Below are 23251 nucleotides of genomic sequence, written 5' to 3'. Positions count from 1 at the left end.
TGGATGTGACGAGGTTCATTCAAATTAGATCATCACAGTTTTTAATGACAAAAACCTTGACCAATCAGAGGTTCTACAACTGCTTTTCACACATGCTGGAGACATTGATCATTCTCTGTGACTTTTTTTTTTATTACTTTCTTTCAACATGTCAAAGCAAACACACCTGTGTTTTCTCCTCCCCAGTAACATCAGCCCACTCACCTACAAATAGGCGGCTTTCAGACTGCCTACTGACTGTTTTTGTCAGCAGAAGCAACATGGATCAGATAAAATTCAGCATCCTGCTTAGGACTATGTGAGTAGCATAATGTACAAAAATGGACTTGAACTATTGACTAACTTCAGAATGTGCTCTCAATTCTTCGTTTCCTCAGTGTTTTGCAGTGTTTCATCATGAGGAATGTGTTTTCCATCCAGAAAAGAGAGTGGATTGACACCCCAATAGCAAAACTAACAGGTAAACCTTTAGTCTGTGATGACATGCAGTTGTTCCCGGCGCTTTCTCACAATACATTAAAACATGTGCTTGCATTTTCAGAAGGAGATGTGTCGTGTTTTTCTGAAAACATGGAAATGTGGATCCACAGTGCGCAGATTGAAGGGTTGGGTGTCTGGCTGTCTGGGGCCTTACAGATCCGAGGTAATTACTTCTGACACAAAAGAAGAACACTGTATTGAGATAAAACATGTCACATGGGCCTTCTGAATCACTTTTGCCTTTCACAAGTCAACCTCGCATCTCTGGATCACCTGAACCTGCAGCTGTCTGCCTGTGGATTTTCTCTGCACAAAGACCCAGATGAGAACTTCATTTTTGGGGTCAGTTACACTGGATGTTTGGTGCAGCAACAGGTATGTCCCTCCTTGAAGACATATCCAAACCATTTTCATAAAGTCTCTTCATAAACCCCTGCAGCTGGGCTCGATGGTGATAAACCTCTGGCTGTGTGTTGATTGTTCAGCATGGCTACCACGTCCTGACACTGAATTTGGTGAAGAGGATAAACCGATTCGGAGGCAGACCTCACAGTTTTATAATGAAGTGCCCCGTGGTTTCTGTGCTGCCCAGCAGAGAGCAAATCCAGTGTGACCCAGAGTTTATCCAGGTAACTGCTGTGTAAATTTCCTCTGTTTTAACCAAGCACTTTAGTTATTTGTCGTTCTGACAAGATTTGTGTATGTCTGTAGGTGACAAGACAAGTTCCCTATGACAACTGGGATAATGAGGTACTAATATTAAATCAGTCCTGTGATGAAATCAGCTGTTGAAAATATGATTGCACTATGAAAATAAACACATATTTTGTGCATGTGTTTGAATGAGAGAAAGAAAACAGGCGGAGGGGACGTGTCTTACTGTGTTTATGTCTCTGAATGTTTGCATTACAGTTGCACTGGTCTCTGTCTCTGAGTGATCGCCTCATTGTAGCTCTGGAGGATGCCAGCCTGATCCAGATGAACGCTAACATGAGCGGACCAGACATTACAGTTCAAGGCAGGAGGAAGGAGGTCTTGAGCCCAGTCAAAGTAAGAAACCTCTGACATCACACTGCCACCAAGTGACTGTTTGCAGCATTACGGCTGAAATTCACAGAGCTATCTTGGACTGTGGTCAATGCAGGTGATGGAAAATGAAGGGGAATTCTTGGCCTTGAAGCTGGTCAGTGGTCAGTATGCCTACAGCATGGAAGCCACGTGTCCAAAAGGTGAGTAGCAAGCAGTAAGAAACAGTAAGTAGACTTATTTTCCTTTGCCATGACCCAAGCTTGAACATGTTTATCTCAGTCAACAGTGGAAGAAGTACTTATACAACAATGTTGAAATACTAGGCTGTATATACTTTATGATACAGGAGTATTAACAGCAACATTTACTTATCTATATATATCTAAATATATGTCAAATCTAATCCATCTATCTAATATCTACAGTAAAAGTATCTGCAGAGAAATAGCCTCTGTCAGTTAATATGCCATGATTAGATTAATACTGATGTATTCATGTGAAAACAGCATTTTACTGTTGCAGCTGGTCGAGGTGGAGCTCCTTTTCACTACTTCATCCACAGTTAGGTAATTTAATACAGAGGTTCCCAATCTTGTGGTCAGGCCCACAAAATCTGAGGGGGTCTGCTTCAAATATCTACATTCACTATGCATTCATTTAAAATGTTGCATAATTTTATCTCTTTGGGCCTTAAAGAGATATTTAAATGAAACCATTTGAGATGTTTACAGAGAGCTCCAAGCAGCTCATTTGTAAGGGGTCAAAAGCCAAAAAATGTGTCCTCTAAGTTTGTCATGTGTTTCATTATCTGAAAAGTAACTACATCTGTCCTACTGACACATCTCATCCCTGATGTATTTTTCAGTGACCACGTCCACAGCAGAGGATACGGTGCTGCACATTTTCAAACGACGCATGGGTTTGACCAAGCGAGGCAGCAACGTCAACGAAGCGCTGACAGTCAGTAATGTGTCGGTGCCCCAGACAGATAATTTCACCGTGCATGAGACGAGTGAATTTATGACACTGATCATTCCTACAGCCCAAATACTCCAGACCAAGGTTAGTGCTGAAACAACAGGTAGTGCATTTTGTTTCGCACAGTTAGGCCAGTTTCTGACATTTGTTAAAACATAAGCACTGTGCATTACAATGTAAAACATCTAAACCAGCTTTGTTTTACAGGCCTGTGCAGACCACAAACAACTCCTGCAGCCGTTCTACAGGGTGGATGTTGTGCTCACCTTCAAAGAGACAAATCACAAAATGCACTGGACCATGGAGAACACACTGCCATGCACAGGTGAGTGTGCTGCTGATGAACACAGTAAAACTAAAGTGGTGATTAATTATTGGATGATATTTTGACCACTAGCCATTGAACGGCTTTTACTGTTGTCACACCAGACACTTACTTTTGTTTGTTGCTCAGTCAACCACTCATCTCACTTTATATGGCTCCTTTCATACAATTTAAAGTGAGATAAAAGTTCAAACGAAAGTGACTCGCAGAAAAAAAACTCAACATTTGAAAAAAAAAAACAAAACTGAGAAAAATGAAATGAACTTTGATTTTGTTAATAATTCTTAACGCCACCTCAGCACACTCTTTTCCTGAAAAAAATACAAAATCTACAAACATGCAAACATTTTCTTAATTTCAAAAGTTTAACTGCTGGACACCCGATGTCTCCTTGTTCACAGCAAAGTTCAAGTTGGACTACGCGCTCACAAAGTGCTGCTTGTACATACTGTACACTTGTTAAAGTCAGATTTAAGGTGAACTCAGCCAAACATTCCCCCTTCAGCAGATGAGTGTGAAAACAGCCTTCTCGTGTCGTACATCATTCTGCACAGCGATGGTCAAACATTCAAGAGAAGTAAGAGTCGATGGAATAACAATACAATGCAATACAGGGATGTCTTAGTTTATGGAGTTACTGGAAGGTGCTGAAATCTGTTTCTAGTGTAAAAAAAAACATTAACATTTCTCCTTCAGCTAAAAATCCACATTACTGTGAAATCAAATGTCTAAATGAAAATGCAGGATTATAAATATTGCTTTTGGATGTGGACTAATTTCACCCTTTCTAAGACCATGCAATCATACCTCCATAGTCAGGCCTGTAGCATCACACATCACATCCTCTCCTGGACCAAACACCTCGTCCCTGCCTACGCGCAACTTCAAACACCAGAATTTCATGACAGAGCAGCCGTCGTTGGAGCGCTCCGCAGTGCCCCCATTCAAAGAGGTGACTGCAGAGTTTTCCACAATTCGCTCTCATCGCACAGAGATGGAGGCCTTGTCTTCTGGGTTTAACGGCGACACCATTTCTGCCATTAATGCAACTGAAACAAGCTTTTTGGATTTTCGAAATGAAACCACAGACTCCTCCTTAGCAGAACCAGGATTCCTTGAGTCATCAGCCAGACCTGAACCACCCGAAACATCTTTCCTCACAACTGATCCACATGAGCAAGAATACCAACAATTCAACACAACCACTGGGAATAAAGACCAGCAGAAACAGAGAAGATTTAAGTGGGTTTGGAGGGACTAGAAAGCTGACAAAATCTGTGATAAATAAATGTTTTTTTTTGCTTTTGTGTTTTCAGAGTCAGACCAGACTTCAAATGCAGTTTCAGTGTAGTGAAAGGCCTTAAAGTCTGCTGGCTTTAAGGCCTTTTGATTCACTTATGATGTTTTAATTCTCACTGGTGTCACGTGGTCTGTAGCGTCTGTTCACAGTCTTTAAAGGTGATGCTATGGTCAGTCAGTGCTGTGAAGGTTGATTATACAAGCAGAAATACAGCCAGAACTCTGCCAGCCGCCGCCTGAGGGGGGACATTATCCAGACACAGACAAGGCAGGCGTTAAATAAACATGTCTCTATCCGAGCAGCACAACAGGCTGATGTAGAGAAGACCCTGCCGTTGTTACAGCTGATGCCACCTTCCAGAGAGGCCTTGTGTCATAGAAACTCACAATTGGCAGACTTGATTTTCAATGACTGTCTGCTTGTTAGCGATGAAGCTCAGACTTTTAGAAGATTTAGATTTCTCAGGGTGAGATTGATGCTTTACGAATTAGATTTTCTTGTTTTAAAAAAATAAAATAAAATTTAAAAATCCATTTTCTGACCCTGAACATTATTCCAGCTGCTGTGGTGCTGCTCCGTGGAGCTTTACTGCAGTGTGCTGAACCAACAGGAGAGGGCACTATTGAATGTGTTTTCAGTGAGCTCTTGAGATGAGCGGCCGGCAGCCTGCCTGCCTGCAGATGCCTCTTTTCCACGAGTTAACCAGTTTTACAGATTTTTGCAGTAGATGTATTTTCTATTTTATTAACTTTTTGTCTACACTGTCAGTTGAGCTGTATGTGACTCATGAATTACCACTGAACAATGCAAAATGTGGTAGAAAGGGAAGTTTACTTTAATTAGCCAGTCACCTTTGACAGTATAGTCAATCAGTTGCTTTAAATATGGCCTCCTTAAATGTATTCAGAATTACAGGTATGAACCAGATCCTTTGAAATAAAATGACTGAAGATGTTTCACTTGTGTTTCCACCCTTTTTTTTCACCTTTGTTATTGTGACCTCCTGGTATGCACCAAAGCGTCTGTAAATGATAACAGTGCAGTGTTGCGCAGTTACATGCATCATATACAATGGGCTGTGGGGCAGAAAATCTAAACTTCCTTGTGCCTTTGGTCCCCATCTGCTCGGTGAACTTATGAGCAGGAAATGGAATAAGTGGTGCAAAAAGCACGCCAACATCCCCGCTTCTTTCATGTGGCCTCTCTCGGTCATTACCCTATCTGTACCGACTGTTAACTGTCTTTACAAAGTTAAAAACCCCTTTCATGTTTCTCTGTTTCTTTTTTGTTTTAATTTCAGTCAGAGCATATGGTTTGCACATCTGGGAGATGCTAAGCATGGTGGCACCCAACCCCCACACACACTACTTCTGTGAAGTGATCCATATATGGTCTTCATTGTTATTGCTCATAATCACTCACCATTATGATAAACAAGTCCTGTCTTGATTGGCCACTTTGAGCTTGCTGCGTAAAGATGCTTGATAATGTGAACTCTCGGAATTTCAAACAAACACAAGAGGAAGTGGAGAAAGTGACGATTTTTGCGAGTTATTTCAGAGTTCTGAAACATCATGGAAGCATTTTACCCTGTAACTGAATTTGCCACCTGTGACTAATCCCATTCCCCTTACATGGCCAGCTATGTGTGGGTGTCGTCACTTTTTGAAGCAAGAAACACTGAGTGGAAACATTTACTGCAAGTTCTTGTGTGGACTTCACGTTTCTCCTGATTTTCTGCAGAAACCACTATTATACTGCAAAACTGAAATATTTCTATTTAATGTGGTCCAAAAACAAGACCGGGTGACTGACTGTGCAGCTTGTGCCACGTGACCACAAACAAGCAATCAGATCAGATCGGGAAATTTGATAAGTGCATCTCATCTCAGCTCATTTGAGAATAACCACATTTGATCCAACGTAATAGAAAGAGAGTGTCATTAAGTGACCGGCAATCTAATGACTCCAAAATGAAGTCAGAATTACTATTGTGGACAACTTTGGGTAGTTAAATGCCATTTCAGCATCCTCTGCTCTGCAGCTACCAGCTCTCAGCACCATGTACTGGCGAAGCAGGCGGGATTTCATGCCACTGGTGGGATGCAGGGAGGAAGAGGGGGGAGGAAGGCATCGTGTGGCTTTGAGTGGTTTGCTGGGCCTCTTCATCTCGCTCGGCGGGTAATTACAGAATCATGGGTCAACCACGCATGTAACCACGGTTGCGTTGCACAGTAGCAGATGTGCTCATGACATTATCCAGCACCAGAGCAAAAAGGTAAATAAAAACAGATGCAGCTGGTTGCTACGGACCTTCGCCAAACTTGCGTATACCCCTAATTGTTCCCATGTGGGCCTGCTGAGCTGGAGTAGTAAAAGGGGCGGGTATGCCCTGTTTAAGATATGCCCGTGTTTCTCAACGGGCGAAATTTATGAATGGGACAACAAGTCTCTAATGGTGGTTGTGGTGATGTGTGTTTATATGTGTGTTCATGTGTGTGTCTGGCATTCAGCGGAGGGGCAATATCATCAGCAGACGTTTCAATTCCCTCATTCTCTCATCATTTGCTTCTTTCTTCTTCGAGGAGAACACTGCTCCTGTCCTCAAGGCCTCCTCCGAGCATCCCCTCTTCCATAAAGGCCCACTGGTCTTGATGCTTTCTTTGTCAAACTGTGCTTGGATGTGTGTGCGTGACACTGCACAATGTCAGGGAGGTCCCTGGTTGGACCTGAGCCAGGGCTGCTGCAGGCCAGATGAAAAATTGAGGAAGAGGCTCGATTTCAGTGACATCCTGTCTTTGCTCGGCATCTGATTAGTGTACACAGTCCACAGAGGCTAAGATCTGGTGTATGATTGTGTGTGTCTGCGGGTTTACAGGTGTATTTGTTGCAGAGTGTGTGCGATGACACATAGGTTACAGTACGATGAGGCCTCAGTTTGGACATGAAATCTCTCATTTAGGGGCCTATTTTAATCATTCGACGAGCAATTTGATGCTTGAGTTTCTTCTGTTGAGCTGTATGTACACACACACACACACACACACACACACACACACACACACACACACACACACACACACACACACCCGCATGTCTTACACTATGAAGCTCGCTGCCAACAGCGCGTGCCTCCTCTCCCTCTCTCATTAACCGCAACTGTCAGATCCTCCAGATGAGGAGCAATTAAACCAGATAATAAACACTCGCCATCAATTCCTGTTTGTTGATGTTGTTGTTGTTGTTGTTGTTGATGTCGACGAGCTGGGGGCTCCTTTCCTGCCACCTTAGTGCTAACTAGTACTTGAGTAGCACACGAGAGCAGCGAGGGGAGAGTCCTTCATAACATTGAGAAGGCCTCTACCTGCTGCATGTATGGCAACACCAGGCTAGATAATAAAAAGGCACCATGAATGTTAACAATTAGATCCTAATCAGACACAGCTCACAGAGGCTGCTCTTTTATCCCCAGGCTTCACAGAAAAGGCAAACAAAGCGCCGCAAACTGTCAAGATAAAACACTACTTGGGATTGGTCGTGTCTTAGGGCTTCTTAAAGGGCAGTAATCTTGCCGTGCTCTGCTTTCTGAGACGACGTGCTGTAAAGACTCCTGTGTTTGCTCTTGTATTGGAGTGATAAGGCCGCTCTTCATCACGCCTCGCTTCTGACGAGGATCGTCTCCCCTGGTGATGAGAAGATGGGGCGGTGCTGGGAGGTGGCAGAGAGGGCAGCCATGGAGGGTTTTTTTTTTTTTTTGCACTGTGTAATAGATGATCAGGTGATGACAGAAAAAAGGGAAAAAATGAAAATGAAAGTTTCTTTTCTGGTATTTTGAGAAACACCCTGAGCCATTTCTTCATGTGAAAGATTACTCTGCTCATTTAGCACTGCAGTCCTATAACATGTCAGACACACAATGGGCAGGTTTTGAAAAAGGATGCAGCAGAATCAAAGCTATCACTCTTCTTCCTTGTCAAAACCTGGCACACACATTACCCACAATGCAACTCATTTGCCAACACCTTGGCTGAAGATTCAGGTGTGTTATGCTAGTAGTGGCTATGTAGCGAGGTCTTATAAGCTCACTTCTTTCTGCACACCTCCAGAACTAGACTTCACACAGCTCCCTCTGGAGCCACAAAAAGCTTTCTGTACAAGTTTCTTTCACATATACGCAGTAGTACCTGGATTTGTTGTATTGAGATGAACTCCAGTCGACCTCCAGAATAAGGCAAATGTGCATGTTCACTCGATTGTTCAGCTTGTTAAAAAAAAAAAAAAAAGGGCCTGGGATGGTTTTCCACTTAAATTTGAGGGCTGGACCGAGTATTCTTAGGAATTTAAAGACAATACCCTTTCTTTCAAAGGCTATAAAAACATGTATACAGCTGTACAAGGAGTTTCCTGATCCAAAGGCAAAATATGGTGTCAGATATTCCTATTACCAATCAGGATGGCGTGGCCTGGAAACTAACGTACAAGATGAAACTGTGGCCTGTTCAGAAAAAGCAGAAAAAAATGATCTGATTTCCCTTTCTCCATGGAAAAATGGACGTGGCCTCTTGTTTTGAAACCATATTTCCCTCAAAAACACTCTGAAAACTAAACAAAATTGACAGTGCTGGATTTATTGTCTTCAGGTCTTTTGTCTTCTGCGGCCACTGTTTGTGCCTTTGCCATGGAAACGGCAAGGTTATTTATCTTTACAGCCCTTTTACAATAACGTCCTTTTCCTGACCAAACAACAGAGGAAATATCAGGTCAAGCCTCTTCCCCCTCCTAATGATGGGGTCAATTCGGCCTCAGTATTTCAGACAGCTCATGCACAGTCACACGTGTGCCCACACACAGCCGCGCTATTGATGAGAAACGCGACGATTGTGTTTAAGATTTCCGTCTTCTCAGTGTGTGTGTGGGTTTTTTTTTTAGACCTCTTGTGTATTTAATGATAAAGGAAAGGGGACGTTTTATGCTCTGGATGTTGTGAGGCTCTAACGGTGACTTCAGGCAGAAACACTAGATGGAGACAGAGAAAACTGACTCAGGTTGCAGTTCAGATATCAGGTCTGAGAATACAGTTCACAGAGTTTGAAACATTGTGCGAGCACACTCACAAAGAAAGCACTGAATATATTGTCTCCACTTGAATGCACGATACACATTTATTTAGGGGATTCATGTGTTTCTCACAGGTTACTCAGAGGCTGTCTTCTCTTCTGCAGAAATTTGGAGAACCTGATGAATTTTACTTGCTCTGAGTGCTGGATTTTTCCTCTTCACAGCGTAAATCTAATAATATACTTTTCCCAGATAAAATGTGCTGCGTGCAGTCATCTGCGAACATCTTGCAAATCCTTGTGACTTGTGTATACTCCAGTATACTCTAGCTGTCGGTTGCTGTCCCCTCTCTTAGCATGGGGGAGACGAGCAATTACTCCTTTTAAGGAGCTGCTCTCATGAAAGTTGCCTAGAGTATATGCAGACTACTTTCCTCAATCCACATAAACAGTGCAGATAATAGAAGAAACTGACAATTTAGATGAGGAGGAATAGGCATAAAAGCATGAGGTGCGTAGAAAGTGCATGTCACAATTAAATTACTTAATGGGTGAAAGTCCCACGATAGATCACATGTAATTTACATCAAGAGTCACTGTAATAAAGACTTTGTAAAACTTACATTGAAATTCAATTAGAGTGTTGAATGCATAACCAAAGCCGTGAAAAATGAACTCATTGGGGGTCCCTTTTCATTACTGCCCTGAGGCAAAAGAGACCATTAATTTAATACATTCCATGTTTTTTCACATGAGCATTTTTAAGTTAGTGCACATTTCCGTCCTAATGTATCTAATACAAAGAGAGAGCCTGCCAAAGACTGCATTATACAAGCAGCAAAGAACCCCCCCCACACCCCCTCTCCAGTTGTTACCTTGAGTAGTCAGACCACTTTCAATCAGTCAAGCTTGAAAAACGACCTGGCCCTAAAAAAACAAAACAACAAAAGAAGAAATTATGATATTGTTTTATTGATTCATAGTGCGGTGAATATTCCTGTACTGCAGGTGCCGCCCCTGGCACAGAGGCACATACAATGGTGTTGACTTTGACTGTAAACAGTTAAACGGCACGTCTTAATTAAGATATTACTGTTTTATCTTAGAACAGTGGATCTGCACCCTTCAGTCAACCACAAAGCCAAAACAAAACAGGGACCCCTTCAGATGTTCCACCCTTAAGAGGAGTGCTAATTAAAAGACTATTTCATTAACTGTTCCAGCTTGGTAAATATAAGTTTACTAGGGGTCAATAGACTTTACAACACATAATGATTTGGAATATAATTACTGTGTAAAGGGAGCCATGAAAATACCTTCAAAATAAAGCAAAGTTGTTTGTTAGACCGACAATGACCCACCATGTCAGTCTTGGTTAAGAGAGTTCAGAGGGCAGGTCATGTTAACTGCTATCAGCTCGATGCACCAACAGCATATCAACCTCCTTTGCACCTTTACACAGTACACACAGCTGCCATTTGGTGAGTGCCTTGGGAGCCACAATAAACCACAGGCACTAATACTTTTGTTCAGTCTTGCTGCAAACAGGTGAGGTAATTACAAGCCAGTTAATATTGTCTATAAGATTGTTCTTCTGCTCAGAGAATTTGCTGAAAATGCTGAAACCCCTTTTAAACGTCATTTAATCCTCATTTATCACGTTGCAGGAGTGAAAAGATTTGAACTTTCCAGCACTTTTTAAACGCTTGCTTTCATGCCGAAGCAGAAAGCCCGTACGCAGATTTTTACGTGTAGAAATCAGTTTGAATTGTTCATGGTATGGTCTCGCTCACCTCGTGGCTCCTTTCTTTTCCTCCTATTGTTTTTCCACTTCTGCACACACAGGCTGCTAATGAAATCAGCCCACAGAACAATGCTTCATATAGTCAACAATTCCTTTAATGAGTGGATGCAAACAGCAGTGCTGCATGTGAAAAGTCATAAACACATATTTTTTTTAGGATAAAGATGCGAGTGACACTGAAGCCAGTCTGGGTGAGTTCTCGTAAAGGGGGGGGGGGGGGGGGGGGGGGGGGGCATGTATTATTCATTGAAAAACTGTGAATGTTAGTGCCTCTTTTCCTTGTTTCAGCACGCATTTTTCCATTTGTCTTGTGATGCTAAATTTTTAACGTTTTCCCCACATCGCATTGATGTTGCATATAATTAGTGGCTTTACAGCAAAATCACTTCTGACACCACTGTGTTTGCAAATTAGAATACTTCAGATAGGGGAAATTCAGCTGGGAGAACGGGGCTAGGAGAAGTATGAGAGTAGCCTAAATATTATATGCACTGTGCAGGAAAAAGTGACAAAATCATTTGAATTAACCGAAAAGATGCGAAAGCTAACTGAAAACTCTTGGTTTATTTATATACGTTTAGAAAGCTCATCACGCTTTCAAGAGCAGGATGTGCCCTCCGCAAACACGACACGGAATCCTATGCAGAAAAGGCAGGAAACGCCGAAGTGCATATTTGATTTATTTATTTTCACCCAGACGGATACTCAGAGCTTTATACAGATTTTGCCATTTGGAGGTTGAAATAATGGATGGGGCGCTCATCCATTTTTAATTCCTCCATGTTGTGTGAAGGGTAAACATGCTGTTTGAGATGTCTTTTCTCTGCTGAACTGTGTTTTCTCATTATGAGTCTGTGTATAGGGAGCAAAAACTAGTCACGAAAGTGCTTAAAGTGTATTGCAACAAGTCAGTGAGGGTGCCTTTCCAATAATGCTTATTCCCAAAAGCCACTCATTTCTGAAGAGCAAAAAAACCCCGGCTTCCATAGGTGCTCCTTGTCACATTACATATATGAGTACAAATTCAATGATGTTGTGATTTTCCTTTAATTAATTTGTAGTGTTCAGTGATCTAAGGACAGGGATCTTTGTTGACAGACCATCCACCCATGGGAAGTTACTCTGCGAGTAATACAGTGCAACAGCTCTCAGTTTGGACCCAGACACCAGCCCACAGATCCACTGATAATTTGGAATCATTTTTAATAAGTCGTAATTACACAGAGGGTCTGATTGTGCTCTGCAGCCCTTGAAAATGAAATATGTTACATTGGGGCCTGATGGTAAAGGATATTGCTTGCCGTTCATACATAATTGAGCGATCTTGAATGTCAAACCAGTGGGAGAAAATGCAACAGAAGCAACAGTACACCTCACCACAAAGCTACACAGCATCCTCTCCTCTCTGAGCCAGCCGGCAGAGAGGAACATGTGTTATGTGGTGTACCAAAGTGCCCGAAGGAGGTGTACATTGACAGGTTTTGTATTCAAGAGTGCTTTCCCAAACTGCTGCTCTTTAAGTAACTACTGCCTTTTTTCCTCACAGAGAAAAAAAACCCTCCTTTTTAGGACCAAACCATGTGCGACTCATGTGTCTTGCCCTGAAGAGACTATTAAATCAACTGAAACAGGGTAATTTTTTTTGCATCTGAATTAAAAGGGAACCTTAGATGATGAGAGATGTGAACGTCTTCAGTCTGTCGCCTTTTTCCTTCCGGTCTCCTTCTCTCTGATGGAGGGTGGAGGTCTGGCAGGAGGAAGAGAGTTGTCTGTAAGCAGATAACCTGACTTTGTTAGTAAATGAAATACACAGGAACTCGGGGATGGAAGCTTTTTATTTCCTCCTCCTCTTTATAGATAAATGACTCGCTGTCTCCAGAGCAAAGAGCCATCTTTATATTTTTGACGTTTTCCTGTTTAATGTGTTGTATATCTTATACGGCCCGTCTTTATGCCCTGCCTTTTTGCATTTTCTTTTAAAGCTCAAATGCAGTTATTGATGCGCTGCCTCCAGTACATTATGCATTATTTGTTAGTAAGTACCATTTTTGCATATTGACGGTAACAAGAAAATGCACGTATGGAAATTCTAATATAAATTGACTTATATGTATAGGCTTAGACTGCTCACTAAGCTCTTCTGCAAATAATATATAGTTCTTCATGCTGCTAATCCTGAGGAGCAGTCTTAAAGGCTGCCGGCTCGAGGGAGAAAAAAACAACCTGGACCTTTAGCTTTTAAAGACTTTTATCTTATATTACAGGAATGACAGATTGTGCCTCTTTCTCAGGCTTTTATGCTTTGTTTCAAGAGGAAGGGGGGAAGAGAGATGCACGAGGAGACGAGGGGTGATATTGATAAGGATGGAAGGTGCAGAGGAGTGTACTCCAGTGTAATGCAGCTTTATGATGCCCTTTTTCATTTAGCATGAATGGTTTTTATGATTCCATTTCTTGGGTGAACAGGGATGAAAGAGGGCTGAGGGGTTGAAACAGACAGAGGACACAACAGGGCCGCTGAAAAACTTTGCCTTCTACATCGCCAACACAGTCAAACCTTTGCACTCAAAATGTCTCACCTCAGTCACTGAATGTGTAAAATTGATGCTGAAAGAGAGAAGAAAAAGTGAATGAATGTGGCTGTGAAACACATATGTTTCCCTCCAAACAGCTCCACCTCATACAGCCTGGCTGATAATAAGCTGCCACAGCTGCTCTCAAAATATTCACCCCTCATTAACAATTTGCACATTTTGGTTAAGCTACACAGTTATTACCTTATTATCAGATTTTATTTGTCTGGCAAAAATCAGTTTTTGTCAAAGCATCACATTTAACACGCTGAGTTCTTATTCACGCTGTTTTTCCTTCTGAGGAGTATTACCGTGCAAATATATTTCTTTTCTTATTCCTACTGAAAATTACAAAGCCTGAACTGTCAGCTGATTTAATACGTTTAAACGGATCTTAGCAGCATTTCATGGTACAGTTTAACGTGGGCTCACACACTGTATGTTTACAATCCCTTCTACTATAAACCTTTCTGTTAGCTCAGGAAATGCCAAAAAACAAAGGATGCAATCTCTGGCTGTTTTCCAGCCACCCCAACCTGAGCTACAAAACATACAAACCTCTGCCCATTATAATTTCACATAAGGCAACAGGAGGGTGATTATTTTTTATGATTTTTAATTCATCGCCAATTCTTGGACACCATCCACAGCTGAAGTCCACATCCAACGCATGCAGATTTGTTTCTGATGGCAAGACTGGCCTGTATTAGTGTTGGAGGGACACGGTGTTGTCTTTGTGTGTTATAAGATCACAGTATAGTATATTAGTGTTTAATGGACACTAATACTACAATACTATGATATGCAAAGACAACACCATGTCCTCCCAACACTAATATACTATACTATGATACTGTAAGACACAAAGACAACAATGTGTCCCCCCAAGACTAATACAGAATACTACAATACTGTGATATACAAAGATTCCCAAGTTGACTTTAATCAATATACTTATATTAGATATTGTTTATATTATTTATATTATTTAAGAGAATGATATGTTTGTACAAGTACCTCAAAAGTATTGTACTTGAGTAAATGTACTGTAAATGTCAATGTTAGCTTCCACTGCTGCTGATCCCTGAGAAAAACTTGTATCTGTATTTGAATTTCCATTTCAGTAAAGCGGGTTCCTCTCTTTATGTGAAATCCAGTTTATCTCCTTACAGTCTCTGTGTCCCTGCCTTTTTTGTCCATGCTGTTGGACATCTGTCTGTCTAACGCTCAGTCAGATAACTTGCAGTCCAGCTTTTTTTCCTCAAGTTCCTGTCAACACAGAGATGTGCAGTGTGTGTTGGAGTTTCCTTTTCCTCTACACATGTTTGCCAGGGCTTTGTGTCAGCGCCGTAGTGGAGATAAGTTAAAAAAAAAAGGGACATGGACTTTTTATGGGTTGCCTTACTGTAGCAGGTCATGTTTCTGTGCCTTTGTCATTGCGTGCTCGTCAGTGGGCTTATTTCTGCCATGAATGCGAGTTAGATCACATATATAGATTAAGGATTTGCCCTTAAGTCAAAAGTAATAAAATATCTTTTATTTCTCTCAGTAAGGTTGGTGAAACAAACGTCTAATATCATATCACACAGATACACGATGTGGCTTGAGAGCAGAAGTTGTGCATGGCTGTGCGCTGATTGATACTCTCTGTTACATCTTTATCCTCCTCATCCACTGGCATTGAGTTTAGGCAGATATGTTTCTAAATGAGGAAATAAGGAAATGATAATATTGTAGATGTACTCAGGATCTGATAAAGTCATATAAATCCTTTAACTCTGGACGTGAGCGGACCTCAGCGTTGAAACAGAGACCTGAAAAGGTTTGTAAAACATATTAGAGGAATGCTTTGGATGGACGACTTCCTTGATCCTTACTTACCCATCTCCGCTCTGTGATCCCAATACCGATACTAGCGTTTAAAGCATCCACTTCCCAGGAGCAGGGCATCATTTTTCTGTCTCTCAATAAGGTTCTGTGGTTTTATCCCCTGTGTCTAAGGCACATAAAGGGTTTATAAGGGTGCTTACAGACAGACTCGAGCAGAATCAGGCTTTTTGAATCTGTTTAAATGATTTTAAAGGCGGGGCAGAAGGCTATGATTCTCTGATTTATTGCTTCCCCCTCTTAGTTCAGATTGATGTTTTGCTTTTCCATGCCTTCCTGCTTTTATGGCATCATCTTGTGTCCAGAGATGTGGCTCCTCCAATAAAGAGCCTTTTAACTTTGCTCACATTTCTATAAAAAACAAAAGGATGAGAAACAGTTTTGAAAACGTATGGAAATACGTTCGATTTTAACAGTTATTCCCACACATGTGCACAAAGCATGTGCGGTATGAATGAGAAACTTTGCAGTTCCTGTGCTCTCAGTAACACAATGCAATATAAAAAGACAAGACACTGCTATTTTATTACCAGCAGTATATTTATAATTCTCCTTGAGGCTTTCAGCGAGGGACAGCCAATCACATGTTATTGTGTGCCGCTGTATTAAGAGTCATGCAACAAGAAAATCCTCTGAACCACAGTGTCCTCATGTCATAAGTGTCACATTGGGCTGTTGTCTAAACAAAGACATGGCCTGGAAACAAGAAGGAGTTAGGGGGACAGGTTAGGCACAACGAGAGACATCCATTTTAATTAAATGTTACACAGTCCCACTCCCAGGCCTTAATACAAGTAGGCTTACTGCAAAGATCTCATTTAGGACAAACAAGATGACTGCATCTTTCTCTAACTATCACCCACAGCCGAGGAGCACCCTGTGATACAGGGCTGTAAAATGACTGATGTTTGTAAAAAGCGACATTTCTGCCCAGTAAGCACTTCTACAGGGACGCTCCTGAGTTTTTATGTGCGGGTTCATAAACTCCCAGACTAATGCACCCTGACACACTGTTTTGATATCATTACAGCATTATGCTCATCCTTTTTTGAGTGAAAAAACGCAAGTACTTAGAAAGTCGAAATTCATAAATAAATTTATGTCAAACTGCACTTAATATTGATTTTGTTAGTGTACAGATTCAATAATAAGGTACCGAGTGCATGAATATTTAAATATAATCTTCATTTCTGCATCTCCTAATGGCCTTTTCTCCTCTACACTCAATTTAAACACAATTTGGAAACTATAATGTATTGAAAATGACTGGAATTCAGCAATAAATCATTGCTGGGATACTGTGCGCCTTTTATAAGATAGTCCAATATTAGTCTCCAGAGGGATCCGCACAATTAGATTTCTGTTTTTTAAACTTAGCAATTATCATTACAATCGTTTCACCAGAAAGTGTTGTCTCCCCTTTTCCAATTTCCATGCAGAAGTGGAAGAAAGCCTAAATGGACTGCAGGCTAACCAGAGACGTCAAAGGTCAAATTACAGACAGTGAAGTACAGCCACAGAGCATGCAAATGATCCCCACAGCGTTACTTTGTTTTCAGTGTTTGCTGGAAACTCGGCAACCTGCATAAAGTCAGTTATTGTTAACAGCTAATGGATAAAAGTAAAAGAAGAAGAGTGATGTGTCGTTCAAGGCAGCCGTCCAAGCTAGCGTAAATGAATGAACAAAACCCTCTAATAGGCATGTGGAGCCACAGCGTGCGATCCATATGATGGCTATCAATAATTCATTCTTGGCTTTGGCCGTTTGGGAGACATTAAGGTAATATGAAGAGCAGTCAGGCCAAATGGTTTGCAAATCCGTTTTAAGCGGCATACACAGTATCATTTACCTGATTTCTGCACAAGTAGCAACTTTATAGTGAGTCTAACTGTTTCAGATAAGTACAATCAAAGACACTTGTGTTTCACTTTATTTGAAAGATTAGAGGGTGGATAGGCCGATCAAAACAATTTTGCTCGCTTCTTTTCTTTATCGGTGTAATGTGATAAAATGTAAAAGGTGTCATTAAAAATAACAGAGAGGAAATAAAGGCGTATGGGCGGCAGCACAAGCAGAATTGAAAAAAGTAAGGAAAAAATCACATGGGGGGATTTTTTGCATGAAAGTCATTTATAAACCGGTTAGACTGGGACATATCATTGCTCATATGGGCTTCACACTCTGCCATATTGACAGCTGCTAATAGTTTGTTGTTGGAACTTCCTCTGTAAGCATCATCGTCCCGGCCCATGTGGTTCTGGTTCCTCAGTCACACTTTGTTGTCTTTACTCGCCCTCAGAAAAAGCACCGCTTCAGCATTAATAATTGGCTTTTCAGAGACATTGTGATTTGTCCCCGCATTTGGAAGGCCATATGGATGTGATTTGTTTGGAGAAACAGGCTTCCATTCACACACAAACACACACAAACGGTCAATTGATCTCATATGATAGACGTTAACTTTGGATTAGCAGCCTTTAACCCTGAGCCGAGCAGAAGGATTTTCCTGAAAATGGTTTTCCGAGTGCTATTGGCACAGAAAGTCTGTGTGACACATGAGGAGCATGTTATCATTCAGAGCCCACCTTGTTTTCCCTGCATGTGGATGGAATGTATATACAGTGTAGACTTCAAGCAGTTTGACTCCTCAGCTCAGTGATTAGTCCGCACACACCATATTATGTAAAGGTGGCCTGGCAGTGGCGGCTAATGGCCTCCCTGTCTCTATAAGTTATGGATGTAGCCTTTTGTGCTGCAGGGTCGCACATAAAGGCCCCTCTTTTTAATTCACAGTCACCCATGGTCAGGCTAAATGGCTGACAGTGGAATTGGAGGCCCACGTCTATTCCAGTACTCACACTTTGTTTCAAAAATGGCTACTGGTGCTGACTAAAGAGCTGGAGCTGCCTTTTCTGCAGTGTTTCCACAAGGTTAAATATCTGACTGAGTGTGGTACTTTCTGCTTGTGCATGAAAGATGTCTCCCTATGAGAGATTAATAGAGAACACTTTCCGCAAATATATTTCAGAATACACAACAAAGAGCACATCTAAAGGTGGGACTGATGATGTACTGCGCGCTCATAAGAAACTGACAGTTAAAGTACTTTTTACAACAGTCTCAGCAGTACCAGTGTTTAAGCCTGTATTTCTCTGTTATTTATGTTTTCATTTGCGTTCACCCGTTGAAATTAAAGACTGCGCATTAAACTTTATGATTGCTTGTGTAAATTATCAGTAGATTTAAAAGATATCTGCCGTAAATACACAAAGAGTTTGTGAAAAAGACAACATTTTTATAGTTTTTTCCACACAGAAACATGCCTATAAAGTAGCAGAATCTGGGTCGTTTTACATAAATGTGCCATCCAACTACATGTGGTACTACATGTACACCTGGCAACCGTGGTAAGTAATATCACTAATTCAGGCTTCATAACATAAAAGCCATAAAAGCTTGGCCTGCCAGCCTTTCATGTTAATTGTGTCTGTGCCTTAAACAAAGCTTGTTTTCGCAGCCTAACACTGATTACAAAATGTTGCAGAATCCTGATCTGTGCATTTCTGAGCAGCACTTCATTTTTTTCATTCCTTGAGTAGATTATTAAAAATTGATCATTCTTTGTAATAGCTCCATTTCTGTCGGTTTTCATATTTTAATCCTGTTTTAAAGAAAACACGATACATTAATCAAATGTGACAGAACATACTCTTAATGTAATCATGCAGGGAAATATGAATTGCAAATGCCTCCCCTCCTCCTCCTCCACCCCCAAATGTACTTCCATTAATGTTACAAAATAAAATAATCATGACCATTTTAAATAGGAATCAACTACATGGAATACGACGGAATATTTTAGAATTGGGTTTGTGTGAAATGGCGAAATGCAGAGGCTTTACAACAAAAGCCAGCAGTGTAATGCTGTGAACAGGCGCCGGTGCCTTGGGACAGCGACTCAAGACAAATGTGAGACGACGCACGCTTCGCCAGGCCCCATTTCCTCACTGATCGAGATGGAACACAAGTTTTCTGTGTCAAGAACAAAGATTCTTCTTAGCTGAGATGATTCTTGACTAATGGTACATCATCACTTCCTGCACTGTCCTTGTTGACCAGATTGACAGGATGAGCCCAGGAGCCCCGCATGTGCAAGAGTGCAATGCGGAGATTACACGCCTCTCCACTCACGATGGATGTTTGAGAAATTTACAATTGAGATTTAAGATTAAAAACAGAAAGAAAAACCTTCACAACTGCAAAAACAACTGGTGCCTCTGAGTTCCTGAGAGCTGGAAATTAGAGCACCGGTGATGACATCCTGCAATTAATGTAATACATTATGAACGAGGAGGCGCCACTATAGATCTGTACAGGATTGCATTTGTGGACTGAAATATCTCATCAGCATTTAGAAGTTTTCCTTAAAGAGATTGGGACTGAGCATTCCAGAGACATTCGCTTGAAATGGAGAGGCACCTTTCAAAACAAGTCAATATTCAGCACAGAAGAAAGAGGTCCTAATTAGATTCATTTGCCTCTTGGATCAATGTTTTCCTAGGGATGTGAGTTATAAAGTCAGAGTGGAGCATAAATAATCAAAAACAAATAAAGATGTGTGTTTGGAGAAATATGGCTGATAGTGCTCATAAAATCTCAGCCCGGCATGCAAAAGCAGAATGAATATTTAAAGATGGGAAGGAAAGAAAATAGCTCAGGTAGTGGGAAAAAAAAGGCAGTTTCTAAAAAGGTCTGACCTTGGCCAGCAGAGTGGAGGAATCCTTTAGAGGGTACCTTGGCCATACTTAGTGAAAAGTAGATAATTTGTTAATGTCACGCACTTGTTGGAAATGGCAGATAAATGGATTTCAGCCATTATTTTCCAGCCTAAGTGAAGTGAAGGAGGAAACGTTGCGGAGAGGACAAACCCAGTTATGAGTGATAAGTGTCTAAAAGCTAATGAAGGCTGGCTAGGCCAAGGTCAATGGCTGCTAGTGAGATGCTATGTGCTGCTCCGTTGTCCTGCCGCTTAAATATAGAGGAAATATACATTGAGCTTTTAACACCTTGAAACATAGGAGAGACTGGTATATGAAATATGGGCATGTAATGGCTTTTTAATGACGGCCTCCCAGCCCACTATTCTGGCCTGAGATTGGAAATCGGAGGTGAACCTTGATATCACTGCGCTAAGTGCTTGTAATGCACCGTAACTTCTGGCCATCCTGTTGAGTGAGACAGTTCAGGCCAGGAGATAAATGCCCCTGTACTGGACAGGGCCTGTGCTGGCAGGAGGACACTGCACTCCCTGTGATCCCAGCCGAGTTACTCTGTGGTTCAAAACAGTGACAGCTCAGTAAGCACTGATTTGTAGGTCTGCAGGTCAAATGGACGTCCAGACGTCTCGATAAAACTGCGCTCAATTCCACTGAAAAGTGAATCTTATATTGATCTTTGTACATCAGCCTGTTCTCACTCCCACCGTGCCAAATGCAGCAGCTTGGTCAGCAGTGGCAGAAAGTACTGTAACTAAGTACATTTACTCAAGTGCTGTACTTAAGTGCAATTTTGAGGTACTTTTTAATGAAGTATTTCCATTTTCTGCTTCTTTCTACTTCTACTCCACTACATTTCAGAGGCTAATATTGTACTTTTTACTCCACTATGTTTATTTGATAAGTTAAGTTACTTTGCAGATTCAGATTCAGACTAATCTAGAATAAAATGAACAAATAAATTATGATGTAATTTTATGGATAAGATAAAATGATCCCCAGGGTGAAATTCACAAGCTACCCAGCAGTCTGTATAGTAAAGAAGAAAAACAAAAAACAACAACATTGTATGCATTGTTCTGAATTGGACCATAATAATTAAATTTTTTTGTACTCTAAGTTTATTAGGCCTGAGCTAAAGATTCACTTTAAGTCATGTGAGGATCGTCCCCTTTAATGTTTGTTCCAGTTTGTCCATAAAAAGTTCAATAAACACTTTGAAGCTCATTCTGCGTCAGACTGAAAATCTGATAACTCATAAATCTGCAAATATGATTTGGTTCAAAATGTTTATGCGCTGCAGCTGTCTCCAACGTCACCGAACACATAGGTTCAAGTTTCTCCATAGCACTTGTGCAATTTGTATGATTAGTTGGTTGTTTGGAACTTTATTGTGCAAAATGTGCAAAATTGTCTTTGGCTTCAGCACACGGCATTAAAAACAACACAAGGCAGTAACTGAAGGCTCACAGTGAAACACAGCATCAACAAAAAAATAATTTCAAAAGTACCAAGTTTTAAAATGATGAACTGGTCCATAGTTTGGATCATATTTGGCTGCGATGCTCCTTGTGATGTTGCAAAATCTTTAACTTCACCAGAGGATTGTGAAAGCCGCCTTCTAGTGACAAACAAACTCATCATCAATCTGCACAGTGAGAAGCCAAGCACCAGCCAAGGGAAGTAATGGTAATTATACAGTGGAATGGCTCTTTTCACTTCTCAAGAAAACACATTTTTCCTCCTTCTTTGAGCTGCACAATCTCAGAACTCCCAGGCCTATCAGGAGGCAGAGAGAGAGGGGAAGTTGTTTTTTTCACTGCTACTACAGTTTGGGTAAAAGCTGACCCTTGGCTGGACTCTCAGTTTTGACTCCCATAATCCAATCAGCTGGGTGAATAATTACAAAATAATAACACCGGTGCAACATCATCTTGGCTCCATCCAGCAGAGTGGCTTCCCTTCCGCCACTTGTGTGCTTAATGTCCTCTAAAGACCCATATTACACCCCAATTAGATGGCACTCTTGTTTCCTTACATCAAGGGCTTGACTCTACTGGCTTGTCACCCTCCCTTGGCCTAATCAATTTCATTACTCCAGTTACAGCTCCAGCCCCGGGAAAGCTGTGCCCTTAAACTTCAGCTCCTGCTTCAATCGATCAATAGCCCGCGTCCCTGCCAAGGTTCCATTTAAAGTTCATTTATTTCAAGCCATCATATAAAACAAGACAGAGCATCGATGCAGCCCCACTTTGTTTTATTTGACTGAGGATTTCCACCATGACACTCAAATCCACTCTGGTTTACTCCCAGAGCTGTTCTGGGAACAGGCAGCAGGTAGGATACGATCAAGCTTATTTACTTCCTGTTTTTCAACCCTCTGAGTCACATGTGCACCTCTGCTCTTTACTGTTAGACAAAAGATCATTTATTTCCCTTTAGTGACATGAAACTTGTTACGGTGTTTAAAACGTAGCCTGAACATGAATTCACAGTTTTCTATATGCAAAACACACAACATGTCACGCATGTTCATGTCTGTTTTTCTCCCGTTGGAACAAAATATATTTAAATCTACTTTATGCCTCAGGGTCCAAACACCGAGGAACATGAACAAAGTCTTAAAGTGTGTGAGTTTCTGTGAATATTCGCACATAAAATTTCACAGAATGCATCTTCTGCACATTTCCTTCCTCACAGTTCCCTGAGGATCCAGCAAGTGTAACATCCTACATTATCACCAGTTAATTAATGTCAGTGATTAATGAAATATAGCTAGGTCTGTCTCCTCCATTACATACTTTATTTGTGAAGTCTATAGAGATGCCAAGCTTTGGTGCGCAATTATATACAGAATTAAGATCCTTAAATATTCATAAGGGCTATATAGAAGATGATCATGATTGTGAAAGCCTGCATCTTCAGCCCTTCATTAACCAGACAACTTCATTATCATTCACAGCTTGACAAATCAGTGGCATGGTTTTGGAAATCTAATGAAGATAATTTGCTTTGGATATTGTGAATGAGGTCCCAATTTAC

At 41.1% G+C, this 23251-nt stretch overlaps 1 protein-coding gene across 1 annotated transcript; it reads left to right on the top strand.

Moving 5' to 3' along the window:
* The first annotated feature begins 214 nt into the window (after positions 1-214).
* Positions 215-4073, top strand: ciroz (ciliated left-right organizer protein containing ZP-N domains). Its single transcript, XM_070969167.1, has 11 exons — positions 215-298; positions 378-460; positions 542-643; positions 731-855; positions 966-1109; positions 1192-1230; positions 1393-1530; positions 1625-1709; positions 2375-2571; positions 2695-2812; positions 3628-4073. The coding sequence occupies exons 1-11, from the start codon at positions 261-263 to the stop codon at positions 4071-4073; spliced, it is 1515 nt and encodes a 504-aa protein (XP_070825268.1). The 5' UTR covers positions 215-260.
* The last annotated feature ends 19178 nt before the right edge of the window (positions 4074-23251 follow it).

Source organism: Chaetodon trifascialis, chromosome 8 (assembly GCF_039877785.1).
Source record: "Chaetodon trifascialis isolate fChaTrf1 chromosome 8, fChaTrf1.hap1, whole genome shotgun sequence".
Classification (NCBI taxonomy): Eukaryota; Metazoa; Chordata; class Actinopteri; order Chaetodontiformes; family Chaetodontidae; genus Chaetodon; species Chaetodon trifascialis.
This window is presented reverse-complemented; position numbering and strand designations above follow the sequence as displayed.